The sequence below is a fragment of the Anoplophora glabripennis genome, unplaced genomic scaffold, assembly GCF_000390285.2.
Source record: "Anoplophora glabripennis isolate ALB-LARVAE unplaced genomic scaffold, Agla_2.0 scaffold248, whole genome shotgun sequence".
Lineage (NCBI taxonomy): Eukaryota > Metazoa > Arthropoda > Insecta > Coleoptera > Cerambycidae > Anoplophora > Anoplophora glabripennis.
In genome coordinates this window covers 632,187-653,221 of record NW_019416351.1, presented here as the reverse complement: position 1 = coordinate 653,221, position 21,035 = coordinate 632,187, and the positions used below count along the sequence as shown (strand labels likewise).

At 32.7% G+C, this 21,035-nt stretch overlaps 1 protein-coding gene across 1 annotated transcript; it reads left to right on the top strand.

The window, feature by feature from the left end:
* Positions 1-228: 228 nt before the first annotated feature.
* LOC108908607 lies at positions 229-7,616 on the top strand. Its single transcript, XM_018712691.2, has 3 exons — positions 229-293; positions 1,306-2,397; positions 7,515-7,616. Exons 1-3 carry the CDS (start codon positions 291-293, stop codon positions 7,614-7,616), a joined length of 1,197 nt encoding a protein of 398 aa, XP_018568207.1. The 5' UTR covers positions 229-290.
* Positions 7,617-21,035: the final 13,419 nt, after the last annotated feature.

Below are 21,035 nucleotides of genomic sequence, written 5' to 3'. Positions count from 1 at the left end.
AGTATGGCGATCAATACGGGAACGCCGCGTCGGCCAATGGGGTGGCAGCTTGTTGAATATGCCGCCAATGGGGGCGAATTGTCGCAATTTCGGCCGTCCATCCCCACCGCTGATATTTTCATTGAGAACGTGTGGGTGATACCCTTTCCATAATCGAGGGGAGGCTTCGGTTATATATAGGGGTGGATGGTAAGGGGTAGCGTGTTTTAATCTGAAGGTCTGCTCGTTGCCGATTCGCAGTGAAGTGTCCACGACTTGATTGTGCTTCAAACTTTCCCATCAGGACAAATATGGTGAGTTGATTAAATTACTTAAAAATTATATGGGACGTTTAAATTTTACTCAATTTACATCACGGAAGATTGAATATTTAAAAACCTTAAATAGATACACAGGGTGTTTTAATTTTGGTCACACCGCAAGTACATAGAAATATAATTACATATTAGGTCCGCAATTGATTTCAAGTCTGCATATTGGCAAATACTGTTAAGAAAGTGCAATGCTGTGAAAAGTTTTTAGTGACTTTTTTTAAAGCATATTTAAATTATAATTACACGATTCCTGAATATTGGCGCTAATATAATATTATTTTAGCTACCGCTGCGCCTGTAGTTAAATTTTTCCAATTGTTGTACAGAACTTTTAAGTGTTGGAGAAACATATGTAGGAAAATCGTGTATATAAAAATATGTCATATTATAAATAGTATTTATTCAATTTGTATAACACCTTATAAAAAATAGTCATGATATCCAGAATTACTTAAAGATGAAAAAAAAAAACAGTACGCCGCCATTTCAAAAATACTTCTGCCGCCATTTTGTGAACCACCAACGGTTTACTTCCGCCTCCACAACCACCGTTAATATCGAAATGTAATCTAATAAGTTACAGAGAAATATGCACATATCATGTAATCAGTCACGAACAAACTTTCTAATCAGCACACAAACACATCTAGATAACATCAAATTCATATGAAACGATCCATAATTTCCAGCGAGATTTATTTTTGACGTAAATTGCCCACGTCCACGATGTGTACACAGATAAAAAAACGTATTAGTCGAATGCCCGCACAATTTGTCAAATTGTTTACAGACACCGGCGCCGATAAAACGAGTTTTCGCATGAGATATTAAAAAAAACAAGAGATAAAAGCGAGCTACTCAACCTGTTGTTGGAAATGGGTCGCAAATATCGACCCACTGTGACAAACAAAGCGCCGTTTTATCCTTCGATAGCTATAACACCACACACCACATTGTTTTTTCCACAACTCACCCTTCACTGTTGTTTCAGATGGCTGTTAAACTTCTACCCGCGCTACAATTGCTCCTAATTATGTGCACCACTGGGTGCCTATCTTACCCCAACGCAATTTACGGAACTAAAAGGTATGGACGATCTGCCGGCTCTCGGCTGTCCTCATACGACTCCTATCCCTACCAAACTGCCATGCTAAGAACCCAGAGGTACCCCTTAAATTACTATAAACTCTATCCTTACAGCCAAGCCTACCCCGAGGATTACTACTACCCCCAAGAATCTTACCCTGTGTACTACCCCGCCCCTAGAACTTCCAAATACGAAGTTTACCAGGCGGTATTGCCCTACTACTACCAAGAGCGGCCAGTGACGAGACCAGCTTACAGCTACTACGGGTACGGGGATCCAATGGTGGATCTGCAGGAAGAGATGATCCAGGAAGCTGAAAGGGAAGAACGCGAAGAGGCCCAGCCTATCGGGCACGAGTCTTACTATGAGAACGACAATGGAGCGAACGAAGACGAAGCTTTGGATGAAGTGAACGCTGCTTTCCTCCAGAACCTCATCTTGTCTCAAATGTACCAGGACTCTGTCGAGAATGAAAAGAGCGGCTACGACCAGTATGCTTACAATGACTACGACGGTACCTATGGCAAATTTGAAGACATCAACGACAAGCCAACCTACAGCACTGAAGATGAAGATGTAAGGGAGTTGAAGCAACTCTCTCACCAAACCAACAGGAAGCAACAGCTCAGGAATCAAGACAAACCCGACGGCATCCACTGGTTCCAGAATAACAAGAACTACAACAGGAACGAGAATAAGAGGTCCAATTCCGATGACGACGTACCGCAAGCCTACCCTGGGCTATTTACCGATCGCAAGCCAATTATTAAACCTGTAACTACCACAACTCAGACACCATCGACCACTGAAGAAGCCAAGAAGGAATCCAGGGGTCAGAAAGAGGAGTTCCAGATGAGACCGGCCACGCCAGTACGCAATCCCTTTTCCAACTCTGTACTGAACATGTTTTCCAGGAACGACAAGGAGAAGAAGAGAACGCCTTCTGTCTACGACACCATCAGGCACATGCTCGACGTGGAAAAGAGCCTGGAAAATGTAAGTACACAAAATTGTATAGATTTCATTTATGTTATACTGAGATTTTTAGGGAATAGCAAATACTAAACGTATGTGTTTTTCTTATAAGATTTCTTTTTGGCCCTCAACGTGGGGCTTCAATTATTACGTTAAAAATTTGATTAAACATTTTCATTTATTGAAAAATGTTTCGTATCTGCTGAAGTGATTAAAGAATAACGAATACTAAAAATTTTCACTCCACTCCATACGTTTTAATTATTACGAGACTTCTTTTGGCGCCCGACGTGCGGCTCCAATTACTACACGAAAAATTTAATGAACACCCTTGTACCGCTTAATTCCATTCATTTCTAAATTACATTACACATACGGATTCCCTGGAGTTCCTTTTAAAATTCTACCGACCCCCGTACCTGCGCCTCGGAATTTCGGCACCAAGCAATCCCGCTAATTCATTCAGCGCACCACCCATTCGTCCCAGTTTCGATTTCCACTCACCCCCCCAATTCCATTCATCGCTCCTGCACTGCGCTATACTTAGCTCGTTCGTTTGGCAACCCGCCAGAATCAAAACTATCCCGTCGGTAATATTGGGGTAGGCTATTTCGTTATACATTTCGCGCGATGACGTCATCCGCCCCGCCTAGGGCCGCAAAATTTTGTTGTATAATGTATAACGCCCAGGGCTATGGATTTTTTTACGATCCCAGGAAATAACACGCGGAAAATGATAAAACAAGTTTTCAAGCGATATCTTGTGTTTGTAATATTTCTTGAGTAGAAAATAAGCTTTTAACATATCTATTCCGCTATCTAGTCCAACCAAATTACATTAGGAGAAAAAAAAAATTGTTACTTAGACTTTTATAAGTGGAAATAAACCTAAAAAAAATAAATGTGTAAGCAGGGGCGGCGGAGGCTTGATTTGGGGGGTTGAAAAGTTATGAAAAATTGTATAATTGGGATTTCTGGTGAATGTTGACGTCAAATAAAAAAGTATCCAATATAAAGGTTGTAGATCATGCAAAAATCTGCAACTTTTGTAGAGGACATTTTTTAACATAACCTCAAAATTTCCGAGAAAAATGCGAAAAACAGTTTTCTCGTTTTTTATTTCTCATTTCCGCAAAAATAATTTAATTTTGACGGAACTTGGTGAGAGTACCTATACCTTTCTCTGTCTTAAATAACCACAAATTTTTTTAGGTAAAAAATCAAGAAATTTCTGAGATATTCATTTTTTCGGCCTGAAATACTTTTTTTCCAAAGAAAAATTCTACTTAAAAAATCATTGTAGAGAGTTCCGCCGGTAATCATTTTTTTCGTTTTGACATATACTTTCTGATGACATGCTCAAAAATGTAAAAAATTAAAAAATGACTTGCAGCAATGAATTTTTCAGTATGTAATTGTTGATAATTTGTTTAAATAAAAAAAAAATCAAAAACTAATTACACCATTCAATTGTACGGAAAAAATACAAAATAAACTGTCTCATTATTTGACCCAAAACTTTTATTTTTGTACAGTATTGCTATAAACATCTAAGTCGAATTAAAATGCACAAATGATAAATTATCTCTGGATGATTTGAGATTTCAACAATACAAAGTATTAACTGCATAACTGCAAAGTTTACTGTTGACACGAAATCCGAAAATCCGAAATTTTGCAAAATCGTTTAATTTTTTCTGGCTTTAATTGAAAACGAATTTTAAATAAATTGCATATTTACATTGCCATTTTTTCGCTCTATCCAATGGCGTCAACATTTTTGCAACACGACGTTTCGTCTTCGACGGGCCATCATCAGATTAATTTTTTTAAATATGTCGCTGCTACTTTTATGACAAAATCTAGTCATTTTTAATTCTGCATTAGATGATATTACTATTGTAATCGCTTAGAAAGGTTTTTAGCTATCATTAAAAATTTTTCCTGAGTACGGCTCTGAACGCTTTCAAAATAGCTGTATCTATTGGAGGAGAGAGAGAGAGAGAGAGGATAAAAGTCAATACAGCACAAAATATCCAACAATTTTTTTTAATCCATAATTTAGAAAGTTGTACCTAATAAAAAAATAATATGAATTTATGATTTTTAATTAGTACTTATTCCGAATAGTAGTAAAAAATTGTTGGATATTTTATGCGGTATTGATTTTTATACTGTTATGAGTTCATTAAATAGATATTTTGAAAGCGTTCAGAGCCGTACTCAGGAAAAATTTTAAATTATATCTAAAACAAGCTAAAAACTTTTTAAGCTAGCAATATCCTCTAATTCAGAATTAAAAATGACTTTAGATTTTGTCATAAAAATAGCAGCGACGTATTTAAAAAAATTAACCCGATGATGGCCCTTCGAAGACGAAACGTCGGATTGCAAAAATGTTGAAGCCATTGTATAGAGCGAAAAGTGGCATTGTAAATATGTAATTTATTTTAAAATTAGTTTTCAAATAAAGCCAGAAAAAATTAAAAAATCTTGCAAAATTTCGGGGTTTCCGGATATCTCCGGAACTACCCGGAATTTTAAAACTTTAGAAACGGCATATTGTCAGGTATAAAAAACACAACTTTTTTCTAATCTGGGCCACCCCGTATCTCTTACCGTTTCCTAGATCATAATAATGCTATCCCATCCTTATCTTGGACACACTGTATAATATATATGAATTCATCAAACTTTAAAAAAAAATAAGTACACTAATCCATCCTACGGAAAAAAAAATTATTTATTTTATTTATTCACTATTCGACTTATGTTTATAGCAGTACTATATAAAAATAGTTTTGGATCAAATAATGAGACAATTTTTTTTTGTATTTTTTTCCGTACAATTTAATGGTGTAATCAGTTTTTGATTTTTTTTAAATTTAAACAAATTATCAACAATTACATACTGAAAAATTCATTGCTGCAAGTCATTTTTTAGTTTTTTGCATTTTTGAGCATGTTTCTGAACTGTGGTAACACATTTTTTTATTTCACCAAAAAGTATATGTCAAAACGAAGAAAATGATTACCGGCAGAACTCTTTTCTTTGAAAAAAAGTGTTTCAGGCAGAAAAAAAATGAATATCTCAGAAACTTCTTGATTTTTTTATCTAAAGGTTATTGAAGACAGAGAAAGGTATACTTTCACCTAGTTTCGTCAAAATTAAATTATTTTTGCGGAAATGAGAAATAAAAAATGAAAAATCTGAAAAAAAACTGTTTTTCGCATTTTTCTCGGAAATTTTGAGGTTATGTGAACTTTACAAAAGTTGTAGATTTTTGTATGATCTACAACTTTAGTATTGGATACTTTTTTGTTTGACCTTAATTTTCGCAAGAAATCCCAATGATACAATTTTTCATAACATTTCAACCCCGCAAATCAACCCTCCGCCGCCCCTGCTCACGCATTTATTTTTTTTAGATTTATTATAAGCCCTTTTACCATTTCCACTTATAAAAGTCCAAGTAACAATTTTTTTTTCTGCAAGTGTAATTTGGTTGGACTATATTATGTTCCTTTAGGCAATTTTACAATAATCTCGCGGATAGGACTTTTTTCGAGTAAAAATTTAATTTGTGTGACAGAATTTTAAATGAACATTATTATTAATCTTGCGTTGGGTCCCCAGCGTGTGTTTATAAAACATTCTCGGTTACATAAACATTGAATGTCTCGATGCCGATTCGATTTTGCTAAATAAGTTAGTTATTACTGAGATTCGCCATTAGACTGTTCACACTAAGTGATTAATAAAAGTTGGAAATTAAATTCCTAAACGTTTATTTAGGCCTAAAGACTAGTTATCCTGATATTTGCTTGGTCAATACCTACTTATCTGTATTTTATATTTCACGATTTTCTGGCAGAATTTAATAAGCAATCTAACACGCCTCGAATCAGCAGATATTTGGCAACACTGTCAGAAATTATTCACTTCGCGACCAGCAACTGCTGCAGAAATATTTGTCTTGAAATGTGGACGATGGAAAATTACATTCGAAATATTATATTAATTGAAAAAAAACCATACCTCTGCGGGGATCGAACCCCGAACCTTCAGATTAGTAGGACAACGCGTAACGCTTTAAGCCACAAGACCACACTCATTTAGTTTCGATAACCTGGCTTATATACTTAACGTTGTGCCTATTGTGATATAGACAATAATTATAATGAATATATTGGCAGACGGCTGGATACCAGAATATTATTGGCATATTTTGAAGAATTATCAAAAACAATAAAAAATAAGTTGTTGCATATTTAAAAAAGACCTATTTATCTTTTAAGTAAAATTTTTCTTTGAAAAAAAGTGTTTCAGGCCGAAAAAAATGAATATCTCAGAAACTTCTTGATTTTTTTATCTAAAAAAATTTGAGGTTATTTAAGACAGAGAAAGGTATACTTTCACCAAGTTCCGTCAAAATTAAATTATTTTTGCGGAAATGAGAAATAAAAAACGAAAAATCATAAAAAACCTTGTTTTTCACATTTTTCTCGGAAATTTTGAGGTTATGTTAAAAAGTGACCTTTACAAAAGTTGTAGATTTTTGCATGATCTACAACTTTTGTATTAAATACTTTTTTGTCTGACGTCAACTTTCGCCAGAAATTTATTTTTTTTACGTTTATTATAAGCCCCTTTACCATTTAAACTTATAAAAGTCCAGGTAACAATTTTCTTTTTCTTTTTTCCCTCTAAATGAGTTATTTTCCACGGTCTAAGCCATTAAAAATATTAATTGAAATTAAAGGCACTTGAAAGAAAAACACCGTCCGCGAAAGTAACAAATCGACACAAATGCGTCACCGGACTTACATCGTTAACAGCACTATGTATTTAATTAATAAAATATAATATATAGGGTGATTCATTAAAAATGAGACAGCTTTAATGTACAGGGTGTCAGAATTTTAAACTAAACTGTCGAATTTCCGCAATACTTTTGGCGACTTTCAGCTTCATTGGTGAAATAATGATTTCGAAATATCCGAAAAATAAAAAAGAATTTTTTCCGCCCAATCGATTTAATTTTGAAGCGCGGTTGAATTAATGAACCACCCTGTATAAAAATCGTCATTCGGGTACTATTGGCGTGTGCTTCAACCTTTCTTCTCCGTCTTTCCAGAGTCAGAAGGAATCCGAAGTGCGTCCTTCGATGAAGAAGAGGATCGTCACACCCGAGGAGAGCCTGACCCGTCAACTTACAGTTCTCAAGAAATCGCAGTAAGCACGTAGTCCTAGGCGAACCTGATTTTTAATAAAATTTAACTAATCATCTAAGAGACGGCTATGACTCCTTCTGTGAATATCTTATACTCGCCCAGTATAAATATTGACTATCCCGAGGAGTTCGATTCGCCGCTACTTTGAGACAAGGGTCGGGGCAGATACCTGAAATTGTTTGTTATTAAGACTGACTGAACTAGTATTAGATGCTATTATTACTGTCAAATTGTGTTGATAATCTTAAAAAAAAAAGAATATTGATAAATCGGATAGCGGGGTTCGTTTCTATCTTCAGCTTGTAAATACACTTTTGTGCTAAACGTTTGGATAACTATAAATGTCTGCGTTCAACACCCCTTCTTGATTGTCGTTACTTTTTATTTGGCAGTAGTGAAATGATTGGTGTTAGCGTAATACTTAGGCGTACCTAGTTCTTGTGCCCGACACAATTTTCCGTTAAAGATAAAGACTGATTAGTGATTTTCATTACTGGTAAATAAAAAGTTGACAAGGGGACAATAATACATATATTATATACATGAGAAATAATATCATTATACATATTAAGAAGTTTACATTTCGAGATGTGTGATCTGTACATTTTTACAAGTATATCAAGCAGGTTGGAAAGTACCAATTTTTAACTCTAAGATGTTTGACATTGCTTTTTAGGTACCAGTAAGTTTCGTGAATCATAGCCTTTGCCGATTCTACTCTAATGTATTGATGTCTTTGTCGTTTTAAACAATATACGTTAAGTGTTACACTTTTTCGAGTGGATAGCCCAGATGTTTTGCGTTTTTGCTTGCAGTTCATCCTCACTTGAAAGAAAATGTTAATAATATACAGGCTGTTTATAAATAAGTGCGAAATATTTTAGGGGGTGGTTATCTTGTGAAAAAAACTTCATATAGGTCGAAATATGCTACGTTTCCGAGATAGTGTTTAAATTTTATTTTTTTATTTATTTTTATTAATTATGTCAGAGTTTTAAAGATATTGACTCGAAATTTGATGGTTGTATTTTATTTAGAAATATTGAGAGCAACTTTCTAGATAATGTATCAATAGAAATTAAAAATACACAACTTACAGAAAAATATGTTCTATTTTTTTCCTCAAAAAACGGTGCATCCTACAAAAAAAAAACTGAAGCGACGAATTTCATTCAGAATTGATAGCGGTTTTCTAAAAAATATCAAAACGGGAAAAAGTCAATGGCGTACGATTTTTTTTATTAAAAAAAAGGTTGTGGCATTCTCGTACGAACGCCACTGGTGCAAGTAGAAATATTCGGATCACCCCAAAAAATCCACATTTATCCCTCCAAACCGTTTTTCAAATTTCAAGTCAATATTTTTAAAACTGAAATAATTAACAAAAATAAATAAAAAATTAAAATTTAAACACTGTATATAACTTCGGCAACCACCCCCTAAAATATTTAGCACTTACTTACATAAACACCCTGTATAAGTAAAATATGGCCCCGTTTTATTTGTATCTTGTAACTTAGCGAAATTATTCTCAATTTACCAAGCACATAAAATGATGTACTATTGCGTCTTGTTCAGGATGAAATAAATCTAGGTTTTGCAATTCTTTCACATATTGTGTAGAACACACAAAATAGAGTGCCTTTCCGTTCTAATACTTCAACCATCCACGTCAGTGGCGTACACAGAATTTCGTCATGACTAGCGTGAATTAAAAACCACTCAATGCGATTTAGCGACAAAAGAAACTGATAATACTGAGTTTAATAATTATCGAAAACCGTTAAAAATATAAAACGACCCCTAAAGATGCCCCCTTGCGTACGCCACTGATTCATGTTATCGGACAACGGGTACCATTAAAAAATGTTATTTTTTTAGACTTCGCTTATCATCACTGATCAAACCCATACAATACTGAGCGCTAAACCTTATTTCGTGGGTCGTACGATAATGACCTTGGTTTTGACCCAGAGGTCATACTTAGGGGTCATTTGGAGGTCAGGCTTTATCGAGAAATGGAAAGAGCAAGAAATTCTACGTCCAGAGATGCATATTTGATCTTGGATCAGATTGATCCCTAGGGGCCCTCTGAATGTCAAATCAGCTGTCCGACTAAAATGTTTAGATTTTATGGCAAAGTTGATTAATTTTTGTGGCAAATTCCGTACGAACTGCCGTGGCCACGATTTATGGTCTAATTGTAACTCTGACCTTGAGCCCAGGGATGAAATTTAGGGGTCGTTTAAGCTGATTTGACCTTAAGAGGGCCCTATGGGTCAATCTGACTCAAAATCACATATACATCTCTCAACGTAGAATTTCCTGTACTTTCCATTCCTGGATAAAACAAATGGGGTGTTCATTTAATTCTCATGTTGACTTCTAGGTCGAAACCAAGGTCATTATAGTACGATCACCTTAAAACCTTACAACTTTTACTCAGGAAGTTTTTCGATCGATTAAAATGGGGCACAATGTATATCTAAATATAAGAAGAGAAAAATAGATTGTAGTTGAAAACGAAATTATCCTAAAAAGCGCAAAAACAAGATCTTAATTAGGAGTAAGGTAATCTAGAAATTATTCTTGTAAATATTGCCCCAACCATTAAACCCCAGCTTCGTTAAAATACCAAATATTTGGTATTCATACGAGTGTGTAAATTTTTACGCGCCGTCGGATACGACCTTCTCTCCCTTTTAGGACTCTCTCTAATAAAACGCTGGAATATCCGCTCGATCGATAAGAGTGTACACTGATTGAGCCGATGGTTTACGCTTCAGGAATTTCCAGTGCCAATGCTTTATTGGTACACCACGTGACTGCCTCGTAAAAATTCTTTGACGTTTCTGTAAAATTTATGGTGGTAAAAGTTAAAGCTGCAAGCAAAAAAGTAAACGATTTGTTTCACTTCCCCCAAAAGTAAAAAAATGTTTCTGTTTATGAAATTTGATATTTAAAATTAAATAGGATAAATATAACAGCACTTTTTGCAAAAATATTGATAAAAAAGCATTGAGGAAAGTTTAAAATGACATTCCAGGAGTTCAAAAATTAATTTTTAAGGATTTTTTAAACCTTCAACTTTCTTCACAGCACAAGACTACTAACATCATTAAAGAATCGAACTTTTTTAGATGTTATTTGTATCCTAAACAAGCAAAAACCAGTACATACTAAATGCAAAGATAAAAAACATTAAGTACACATAGTTTGTTGAAAGAACTCTCTTTGTATGTGGTCTTTCTGTTTGTATGTTGATTCCGCAAGACATTTCATCCATGTCTACACTTTGTCAATTCAAAGGAGAATTACAGATAACTTTGTACAAGCCAATATTAACCTGATCTATAAAATAACATAACTCTCCCCCCTTCCACGCATAAACCGTCGGTGTCTAGATTAATTCGTAACGTTCGAAGGAGAAATAGAGACAGTTACAACTAATTCAGGAGTGACTTAATAATGGATGTTTCTCTTCGTTCGTAGTCCGTAGGTGACTTACTAGAGGCTAAGAATCTCATGGTGCATTGCTTAAAAGCGGACGCAGATAGTTCTCACATTCACGCGGAAACGCATATATTTTCCGCCCCATTCTTAATATGTCTAATGGTGTTATTTTCGTCAGGTGTACCAACTTAATTTAAACAGTATCCCACCGTGCAGGTTGTACCGTAACACTCTGTACGCGCCGCATCAGAAAAGTGTCGCTATTTTAACTCCACATTGCAGATGAATTCTGTGATACAGAGAAAAAGGACTGTGCTTCAAGTAGATCAAATGCAATCTGTAAATGTCATTGAATAGTTCAGTATTACTACATATACGTGTCATTTAACGAAAGAAGTTTTAGGTTCTCAGCTGGCCGTGGTGACCGACTAAAAGCCTGAAACTTTTTAGGTATATAAAGCATTTATAAATGTTAATGTTTTGATAACTTGCATTAAATGAAGGGTACTAGTTACCCGATATAGCTCTATGGGTAAATATAATAGGTGTCCCAAAAAGTAGCAGGATATCAACAAACCAAAGTCACCTTGGACTTGAGTTTGACCTTGTTTCAAGGTCAAACTCATTTTTCACAAAAAATAATAGATATGAGAGTAATAATTTATAAAAATTAAAAAAAAAATTAAAAAACAAAGATAATATTAATGATGATGATAAAGATAACAATAATAGACGATACAAAAATCTAAATATTCCAACATTTAGTTCAAATTGATGACCGGTCTACCATTTTACAATAAGCAACGTTAATAAAAATAAGATACAACATTTCTGATTATATTTTGTTATATCAAAACAGTTTGTTGATGGATACGATTTATCTAAATTACCTATTTGGCTTTACTCTTCAGGTAACTCCGTAAAAATTAATCAAGAGGGATTGAATCAGGAGATCGAGCGGGCCACTCGATTTCGTCTCTTATTTCAATCCATCTATGGGGGAAATAGGTATCTAAAGAAGTACGAGTATTTCTACCTTAATGTCAAAAAAATCAATGAATTTGTCGTTCGAAATCCTACAATTTTTTTTCTCCACAATTCGATTTGACGAATTATTCTGGACATAAAATTTCGGACGTAAATTTGACACTATCGATTGCTGGCATCAAATATAGATTGTTTCATTTAAGGCTAAATCACCAGCATATTGGTTTCTTGACATCCCACAACTTTTATTTGAAAGTTTTTCTGATAGGATTTAATCGTGAATAGTTGTCTGAGGGTTTGTTTTTTTTTGGGACACTTTGTATAAAAAGCTCGATAACTTGTCAGTCTCAGTTTTAACAATAATCAGCTTCAATTTGAAGACTTTGGTCGCATTTTATTTTAAAGAAGCAGTTTTGGAGTCGTTATTTTGAAAAAGAACTAAAGAATTGGAAACGTCAATTTTCAGGGGTTTTTGTTTATGTGTTGTTATTTCTAATAACTAACAAAGCGAAATCCTAGAAAAATACCGAGACTGACTGAGTTGTTAAAAGTAATTATAATTTGTCCATACAATACAATATTTTTAACCATACACAGGCAGGGTTAAGAAAAATTGTTGTAGTATTCTGTCAATATGTGTCACGCACATTCTCTCTCTATTATATATCGGTGTGTACATAAATTCAACGTGTGCTGATATCCATATACTAACATTACTTTTATATATCCCGCACGAAGTGCATTCGATTCCTTCTACGAGCTAAAATGGTACGCTTCTAGTCCGAAAGAGCTTCTCAAAACTCGAGCTTTTCCACGAACACGGTATAAGTTTAAACCATAAAGTCCTGAAAATTGTGCTTCAGGTAGAACACTATCTAGTATTAGGCTGTCTATTTTCTCAGATGTAGCTGTAAGAACATATATCTATACATTTTGTTGTAGAACTATTTTCATACCTCTTATGAAATCTAGTCAATTTTTAAAAATAGCTTCAATTGCTGGTGATTGAACATAGTCGAAATGTGCACGCAACTGGCAGCTTTCAATAGCGTCACAATTATTACTGCCATTTACAAGCAATATATCTAAAGAGAGTAACAATACTTGTGTAATTTATAGTTAAATAATCTTCAAATTGCATCAGATAGAAAAAAACGATCTTTAACCTTTCCAAAATCCCTCTGCTTTAGCCCAAAACTCTCAAGTAATTTAAATGGCAGTGATAACCGACGCGACGTTTTCTTTCTTGAAGTTGCGGGTTGCGACGTCACAAGTCACAACATACGTGACTGGAACCATGTAATCTGGTCCATTATCGCTACAAAGCGGCTTTTATAGATATGGTTTTGGCAACTCGACTAAATGTAGCTCATAATAAAGTTCAATGTTTTAGTATGTTTTCCGAACTACTTTACTTTATGAACATATCACGTTTCGGTTAAAAAATTAACAACTCATTACCGACTGAATTGGGATCAAAATTTGTTAGACAGCGACACAAAAAGAAGGGAATGAATATGTAATGTCGATCGTACTAAAACAATGAATTTCTTCTATTTATATAAATGCATGTTAGTTACTCACAGTGTCTATGTTGTTTTAAATTTATGTATACATTTTTTAGAATCAGAAAGCGACAATAAATGGTACGGTCACAGCGGTTATAATACGGCGTAGTTTGGAATTTTCGCACTCCAACTGTAATTTTGGTCAACCGATCGTATTATAGCCGTTTTGAGCGTTGAATTACGTTGGATAGTGACTTTTTAAGTTTGAAAAGGATTATATGTTGTTGAAAGGAGAGTAATATTTTTATTATTGGTATATATTGTTACTGTTTCTGTTAAATCTGAGCCATGCATCATATTTTGCGTATACCTACGAATTACAATACGTGGAACCGCTTCGATCGTCCGTTGCCAAATTTAATATAATATACCGACGTTTCACACTTTCCCAAGTTATATTAGACATTGGTGCAAGAATGAGTTCACTTATTGTAATCCGTGGGATATTTCTGTATATTTTTTGTGTGTCAAATGTCACATAAATTGTACATATCCCCGTATATTTTATAAAAATTGTAAATACTATATTTTGATATCATTAGAATCTAGCTGACGAACTATAACTGTTATAGTAAACAATACATTCCTTCTGTCTATGAGGATCTAAAAAAATCACGCTATTGAATGTACATATATATTCTACTGACTGATAAATAAATGTCAATATGTAAGATTTGTCTGATTTTTATTTCTTCCGCCACCCGAATCGAATTTTCTACCTACCTTCACAAATCCTGACTGAAATTATCAACATTCAATTAGGAATAATGACAAATATACATATACGTATAGCATATGCAAAGTATTCTAATATTATGTAAAAATGGAGTTGAAAAAATTGAAAAAAGTTTTTATTTTAAAGTAACCAACCTATACAGGACGTCTCCTACTGAGAAATGATTAGAAGTATGGCAATTAATTTTATATTTATTATTTTCTAACATTTAATATCTACAGGATGTTCCTAGATGGTCTTAACCATAGGTGTCAACGACAAAAAAATGTTTATGAATAAATTTGACACTATGGGGAACGATTCTAGATGGTTAAAAATAATCTGTAACACATTTTTATTTCTGACAAAATAAGTAGGAAAAAAATATGTTCTTTCTAGGTAATGTACCTTTTTCGTATAAAACATCAAAAACTGAAACTTATGAAAACGTATTCAGAATTAAAACATATAAACAAAATTTTATGCTTCGAACAAACCTTACTTGATTTTACAGAAACAAACATGCTACAAATTACTTTTTTATCATAATTGTTTCCTAAAATGCCAAAATTTCGACATAAAAATTGGAAAACGATTAATTATTTAAATATCCCTTAGTTCATGTGTATTATTGAGTTCTAAGGGTAAAATCAGCTACGTGCTACATTTCTAATGTGTACATGTTTCATTGAACCTGAATACGACATATTGGAATCCGGAATACTTGTATTCAAATATTCGAATTGTAAGGATATAATGGTGAATCCTCAGAGGTTAAAGAGGACAAGAAACTACAGTTGCATAAAAAAGGCGATACTATGCTTCTGAAGTTAAAGTCAAAGCAAGACTGTTCTTGTATTATATTAAAATAAGAACGATACGATTTTCTAAGATGAAAGACAAAAACTATTGTATCAAAGAGAAATAGGTAAATATGAAACGAGGTATTTTATAGAATCAGAATATTTATCTTTCTTTTTTTATTTATTCTTTAGTTTAGAATGTCGCCCAAAAAGTTTACATCATTTGAAAACAGTTTGTATTATTGTTTTTCCTGATTGGAGAAAAACAATCGCAAGCAAAAAAAATTTCTTGCTCAAATATAGAACATTTAATTTTAAGGTCTCGCAGGTTAATATATACGCTTATTTTTTTCTAGCTCATAGCTAACTATGGTTTATATTTAAAAAACTTGAAGTTTATGCTATAACTTGAAAACGAAAGTGTACACGAACAATTTGATCACACTGTCTTATTAACACTGCAAAAATGTGAAACTTTGTAATTTAAAATATTTTTGTAATATAAATAGCAACGAAGCTACACGCATCAGAAGAAATTGGCCGAATTCGGATTTTTACAAATATGTATGTATCTAGTCAGCCATGACGTTTTTTCAAAAAATAAAAGTAACATTTAATAAGGATCATAAAACTGCACATCTGTCCTCAATTAAGCTTTTTTGTATGTTGCTACTTTGCCAGATCCATATACTAAACATCGAAAAAAACTCACCCTGTATATACATATTTTAAGGAACTGGTAGTTTTGAAACAAATATGTTTGCAGTTTATGAGGAACTGTTAAGAGACATTGTAGCTAAAGTGCGATATAATAAATTTCAAAGCTATAAAAGATTTGAATTAAATTATATCATATATTTATTAGGGTGGCCCAAAAAAAAACGATTATTTTTTTCGTGTCTCGTGAAAATATGTTAGTTTATCTTGTTTTAAGAGGCCTCTCAAAAAATCAGCTTAAAAAAATTTTTTAGAGGTCGCCCAAGATTTTTAAAAATTTCCAAAATCGTCAAAAATTGAATTTTTTTTTTAATTTTTTTTCTCCATATTTTATAATTTTCTAGGTTGAAAAAAATCTAGATTCTGAAAATTTCAAATCGATGTTTTAATTTGTAAAGGTCAGTCATAATTAATTTAACTTTAAAAGCAGTGTACCTAAAATGCTTTCTATTGAATTTGATGAACAAAAGAATAGAAATAAAATAATTCACGAGACACTTAATTTACTACCGCACTGTATCAAATATTTATAATTTTTTAATTTTTTAAAATTTAAGTGTCTCGTGATTTATTTCTATTCTTTTGTTCATCAAATTCAATAAAATAAAATTATTAGTTCGATATTTATTTTTTATAGATCGCTCGAAAACATAGGTACAATAATTATGAGCGACCTTTAGAAATTAAAATATCGATTTGAAATTTTCAGAAAGGAGATTTTTTTCAACCTAGAAAATGATATAATAACGAGAAAAAAAAATAAATTTTTGACGATTTTGAAAATTTTTAAAAATCTTGAGCGACAACTAAAAAAATTTTTTTTTAGCTGATTTTTTGAGGGGGCTCTTAAAACATGATAAACTAACATATTTTCGCGAGACGAAAAAAAATAATCGTTTTTTTTGGGGCCACCCTAATAATTATAAATAATATAAATTCTAAGAAAAATTATAGATTACAGAAAATATTTCACATAATTTGACGACAGTATATACATTTGAATAGAATAAAATAACATTTACGGCAAATAATTCCATTTAAAACTATCTGCTCATTTGATACAAATACTTTTTTTTCAGTTGCACTTGTTCAAAAAATGTAAAAATGTTTTCCTAAATTTAAAACGTCTTATGCAGTATACAGTATAGATCAAATTTGGCGTTTTTCTTTCCAAAATATTAAAAAAGTATCTCCCTTAGGGGTTAGGGGCCGCCACTGACAAAAACTCTACTAAGGTTTTCATCATATTTCGACATGTTTTACATACTCTCCAATTTTGAGCACTTATTTTGCTAACACCTTGTATATTTTTTACTTTTAATTTTTCTGTTGCTAAAATTATTTTATAGTCTCATTAAAGTTAGGGACTTCATCGTACCTTTATTTACCATTTGTTTGGCTCCAATAAGTTAATAATCTTCCCGTTTTATCTAATTTGATACGAGTTCTGGATTTTTTTTAAACTTATTTGGATTAACTTGATACCTTTAAAATAAAGTAATAAATGTTCTGGTCATGATACAACTTAATAGATATCGATCTAAATGTTTGCAGCTTATTTTTTTTATTTATTTAATGTAAACACATTCAATATTTGATTACACAAATATTAGCAGTGACAAGATAACAATTTTAAAATTATTTCCCGCATCTTGCGACGGCATCCTCCTATCCCCGACTGAAATTCAAAAACATAAATCTGCTGGAAGCCGTAGCAGTTTACCGGGTCATAGGGCCCGCGCTCGTAAACAACGCAGTTATTCAAAGGGAGAGACGACTCGGGGGTGATTTTCTTCCGAAGAACCAATCACGCACTGTTGCTACCCGAAAATAGTGTCCCCCGACCATCATCTGGGCATAATAGTCAATACAGCCTTGAAAAGTGGGTCACCAGGATAGGTTGCAACTTGCAATCGGCACGGGCTGCGAGGGGGTTGACGACCTAGCTCCTTTTCCGGGTGCATGTTTGTTAGGTACCGGTAAACTCTGCTCAAGCACCCACGGGGTCAACGACTCAGCTAACGCAGATTTTAAATCCTCGGGCGCGGTAAACGCAGTTTTAGAATGTGTTTTTTAAGGGTGACAAGACGCGGGAGGCGTGCCGGTCTCCGTTCCGTAAGTGACGATATAGTCTAGTCGAGATGCGAGTTTTCTGCGAAAAATAGTTATTGTAATCCTAAAAATATGGTTGTTAGTACATTGGATTCAGAATTAAATTCTGAGAAAGAAGTATTTTTTAATTCATCCGCAATTAAAAATAGCAATTGTTATAAACAAAAAACGAAGAGAAAAAAGGGGGTCTCCGTTTTTTAGCTATAACTAAAAAAATATTGAAGATAGCTGAAATTTCAAAAAAGATCCTGAAAGAGGAGAAAATTTTAGTAAAATAAGTCCCGACTCCCGGAATTGTAGCTCCATTATTTATAATTTTAATTTGACGTTGAAAATATGGCTCGTCGCGTCGCCGCCAAGCAAAGTGCGCAACACAAAATAATTTTTTTATAGTATTCAATATTAATTTAAAAATCTAAATAAATTATAGTGTCATCTAGACACTTGAAGGAACACAGCCCAGTTGGAAAATAATTTTTAACTTGACTTTTGTTAAAGTTATTCAATTGTTAATTAACTAATTTTTCGTGGACTTAATCTTTCATAAAATCTGTTGTAAAAGTTTAAATAATGTATCTATAATTTTTTTTCTTTCTGGGAGGTCTTTTTATATACATAATAAACAAGATTCCGTTGTAAAAGTTTATAAAAGTTTTTTCATTTGTTTATAATGATTTTTTAAAGTTAACAAAAAATGAAAAATCCGGGAAATGTTATAAATTTTTTTTTTACCAAATGTTTGATTTTAGTTGTTTTTCTATTAATATATTGCGTTTATTAGCTTAGCTAAAAAATTTTAACGTTATTTGTTTATAAATTTGTTATAAACAAATGGACAAGTTTAATATTTTTGAAACATTTTTTTGCCATTTTATTGTCTTGGTAAATTAATGATTTTTAAAAACAAAAATTTTTCTTAAATAAATTTTTTAATTGTTTATAATCGTTTTTTTTATTTATTTGTCATTTAAATTATTTATTAAGAAATAATTTTTTTTTAAATAATTTGCTATTCTCAATATAATTACAAAAAAAAATATTCAAATTTTCATTGTTTATTTTATAAACAATTTGTTATAAACAAATTCTGATTTTCATTTTATTTTTTTTTTCGTAACTAAAAAATTATAAATACAGCTGTGCATCAAAATGGTAAATAAATTTTTTTTCTAATTTTTATTGCATTTTTAAATACTTTATCACATCAAAGTTGAAGCGGTCACCTATTTTATAAACTTATAAATTGTTATAACTTCTAAACTATTGATGATACGGTCTTTGACATTCAGATAGATCTTTTAGATAATTTATTGATCTATAACATGAATTTACCTGCTTCATATCTACAATGGTTATATTTTTATAAGCATTTGTTTATAAAAAAATGCATTATCTAATTCTTTAAATAACTATAACTTTTAAACTATTGAAGTTACGGCTTCCACTATTCATGACAATTTTATAGAGTAATTATTGGACTACTCAATAAAAATTTTTTTATATTTTTTATTCCATTTGTTTACGATTTTTTTTTATTTTGTTAAATTAGAAAAAAACTAAAACTTGGGTCAACGAGAGATATACTGTAACAAAAGTATGGCAAGATAAAAATGTAAAAAGTTTTCGACAAGCATTTTTGGATGGACTTTCAACAGGGTTCAAGGCACCTTCAGGTAAAGGGCGAGTGTCACATATAGGTAGTGCCAGTGGTTTTGTAGATGGCGGTTTACTTTTATTTGAATCTAAAAATACAGGTGACTATCACGAAGACAAGAACGCAGATGTTTTCGAAGAGTATTTTACACAGATGTTGGATCTTATTCCTCCGGGGTCTGTAATTGTCATGGATAATGCCAGTTACCATTCACGGCAGACCGAGCGGACGCCTACGACTGCTTGGAGGAAAGCCGATATAATTCAATGGTTATCCGGAAAAAACATTTCTTTTGAAACAAATATGGTGAAAAAGGAACTTTTGACACTTGTCAATCTTAATAAAGATCAGAAAAAATATGTTATCGATGAAATGGCAACAAATCGCCAAATAACGGTACTACGGTTACCACCTTATCACTGTGAACTTAACCCAATCGAATTAGTCTGGGCGCAGGTAAAAGGAGATGTAGCGCGAAATAATACGACGTTTAAATTAAGTGACGTGAAAATTTTGTTAAAAAATTCCTTGGAACGAGTAACTGCAGATAACTGGCAAAGATGTATACATCATGTACAAAAAGAAGAGGAGAAAATGTGGGAACTCGATAATTTAATTGACGTTACTGTGGAACCTATCGTTATCAATCTAGGAGACGAAGATAATTCATCAGAATATTCAGAGGATGAATTTTAATATACCTACTTTTTTATTTTCTTTATTGTACATTTATACAACACTACATTTACTCACCATAATTTGAATTTTCAAAATACATATATTTTTGTGTGGAATAAAAGTCTATTCATTAAATTTAAATAAATATTTTGATAATAATATTGAATAATTTTATTTGAATTACTAAAAACCCTCTTAACCCGGTTATGATGCTTAAAGTAGCCTCATGTTTTGAAATGCTGTTTTTATATTGTTTACTTATAAGAGAAATGGACCGAGAAATTGAAGCGGCATAGACAAAGACGGATTGTCGGGGATTAAATTTTAGCTACCTGCTACAATTTAGTACAGTCCGATCGCACGAAGTTTTTGTAAAAATACACCTCATCTACACCGAAAATACATAATATAAAAATATTGAATATAAGCACCAGTACTACATTTATTTACGATTTGTATACATAATGAGCTTTTATTACTCTCTTTCATTTCTAAACAGACTATAGTCACAATGAAACCACTTAAAATTTGTTACTATTTAATTTTAGCGAGTACATTAACAACCGCAATAAAAGCAATTGCGGGAAAGGTCCACCATAAAACCACTCCGTACAGTCACCCGTGAAAATGCCACACTATCATCTCCCTAATTCTAAATTGCTTCGGACTTTTCGGCCTGGGCTCGTGTGCGATGCGATATATCCCTCTTTCCGGTTGTTGCTCTACGACCACCAAAG

Excerpts from the sequence above, each read along its gene's own strand:
- LOC108908607 (XM_018712691.2), top strand. Across the intron at positions 2,398-7,514 it reads TGGAAAAGAGCCTGGAAAAT|AGTCAGAAGGAATCCGAAGT; the intron begins GTAAGTACACAA and ends CCGTCTTTCCAG.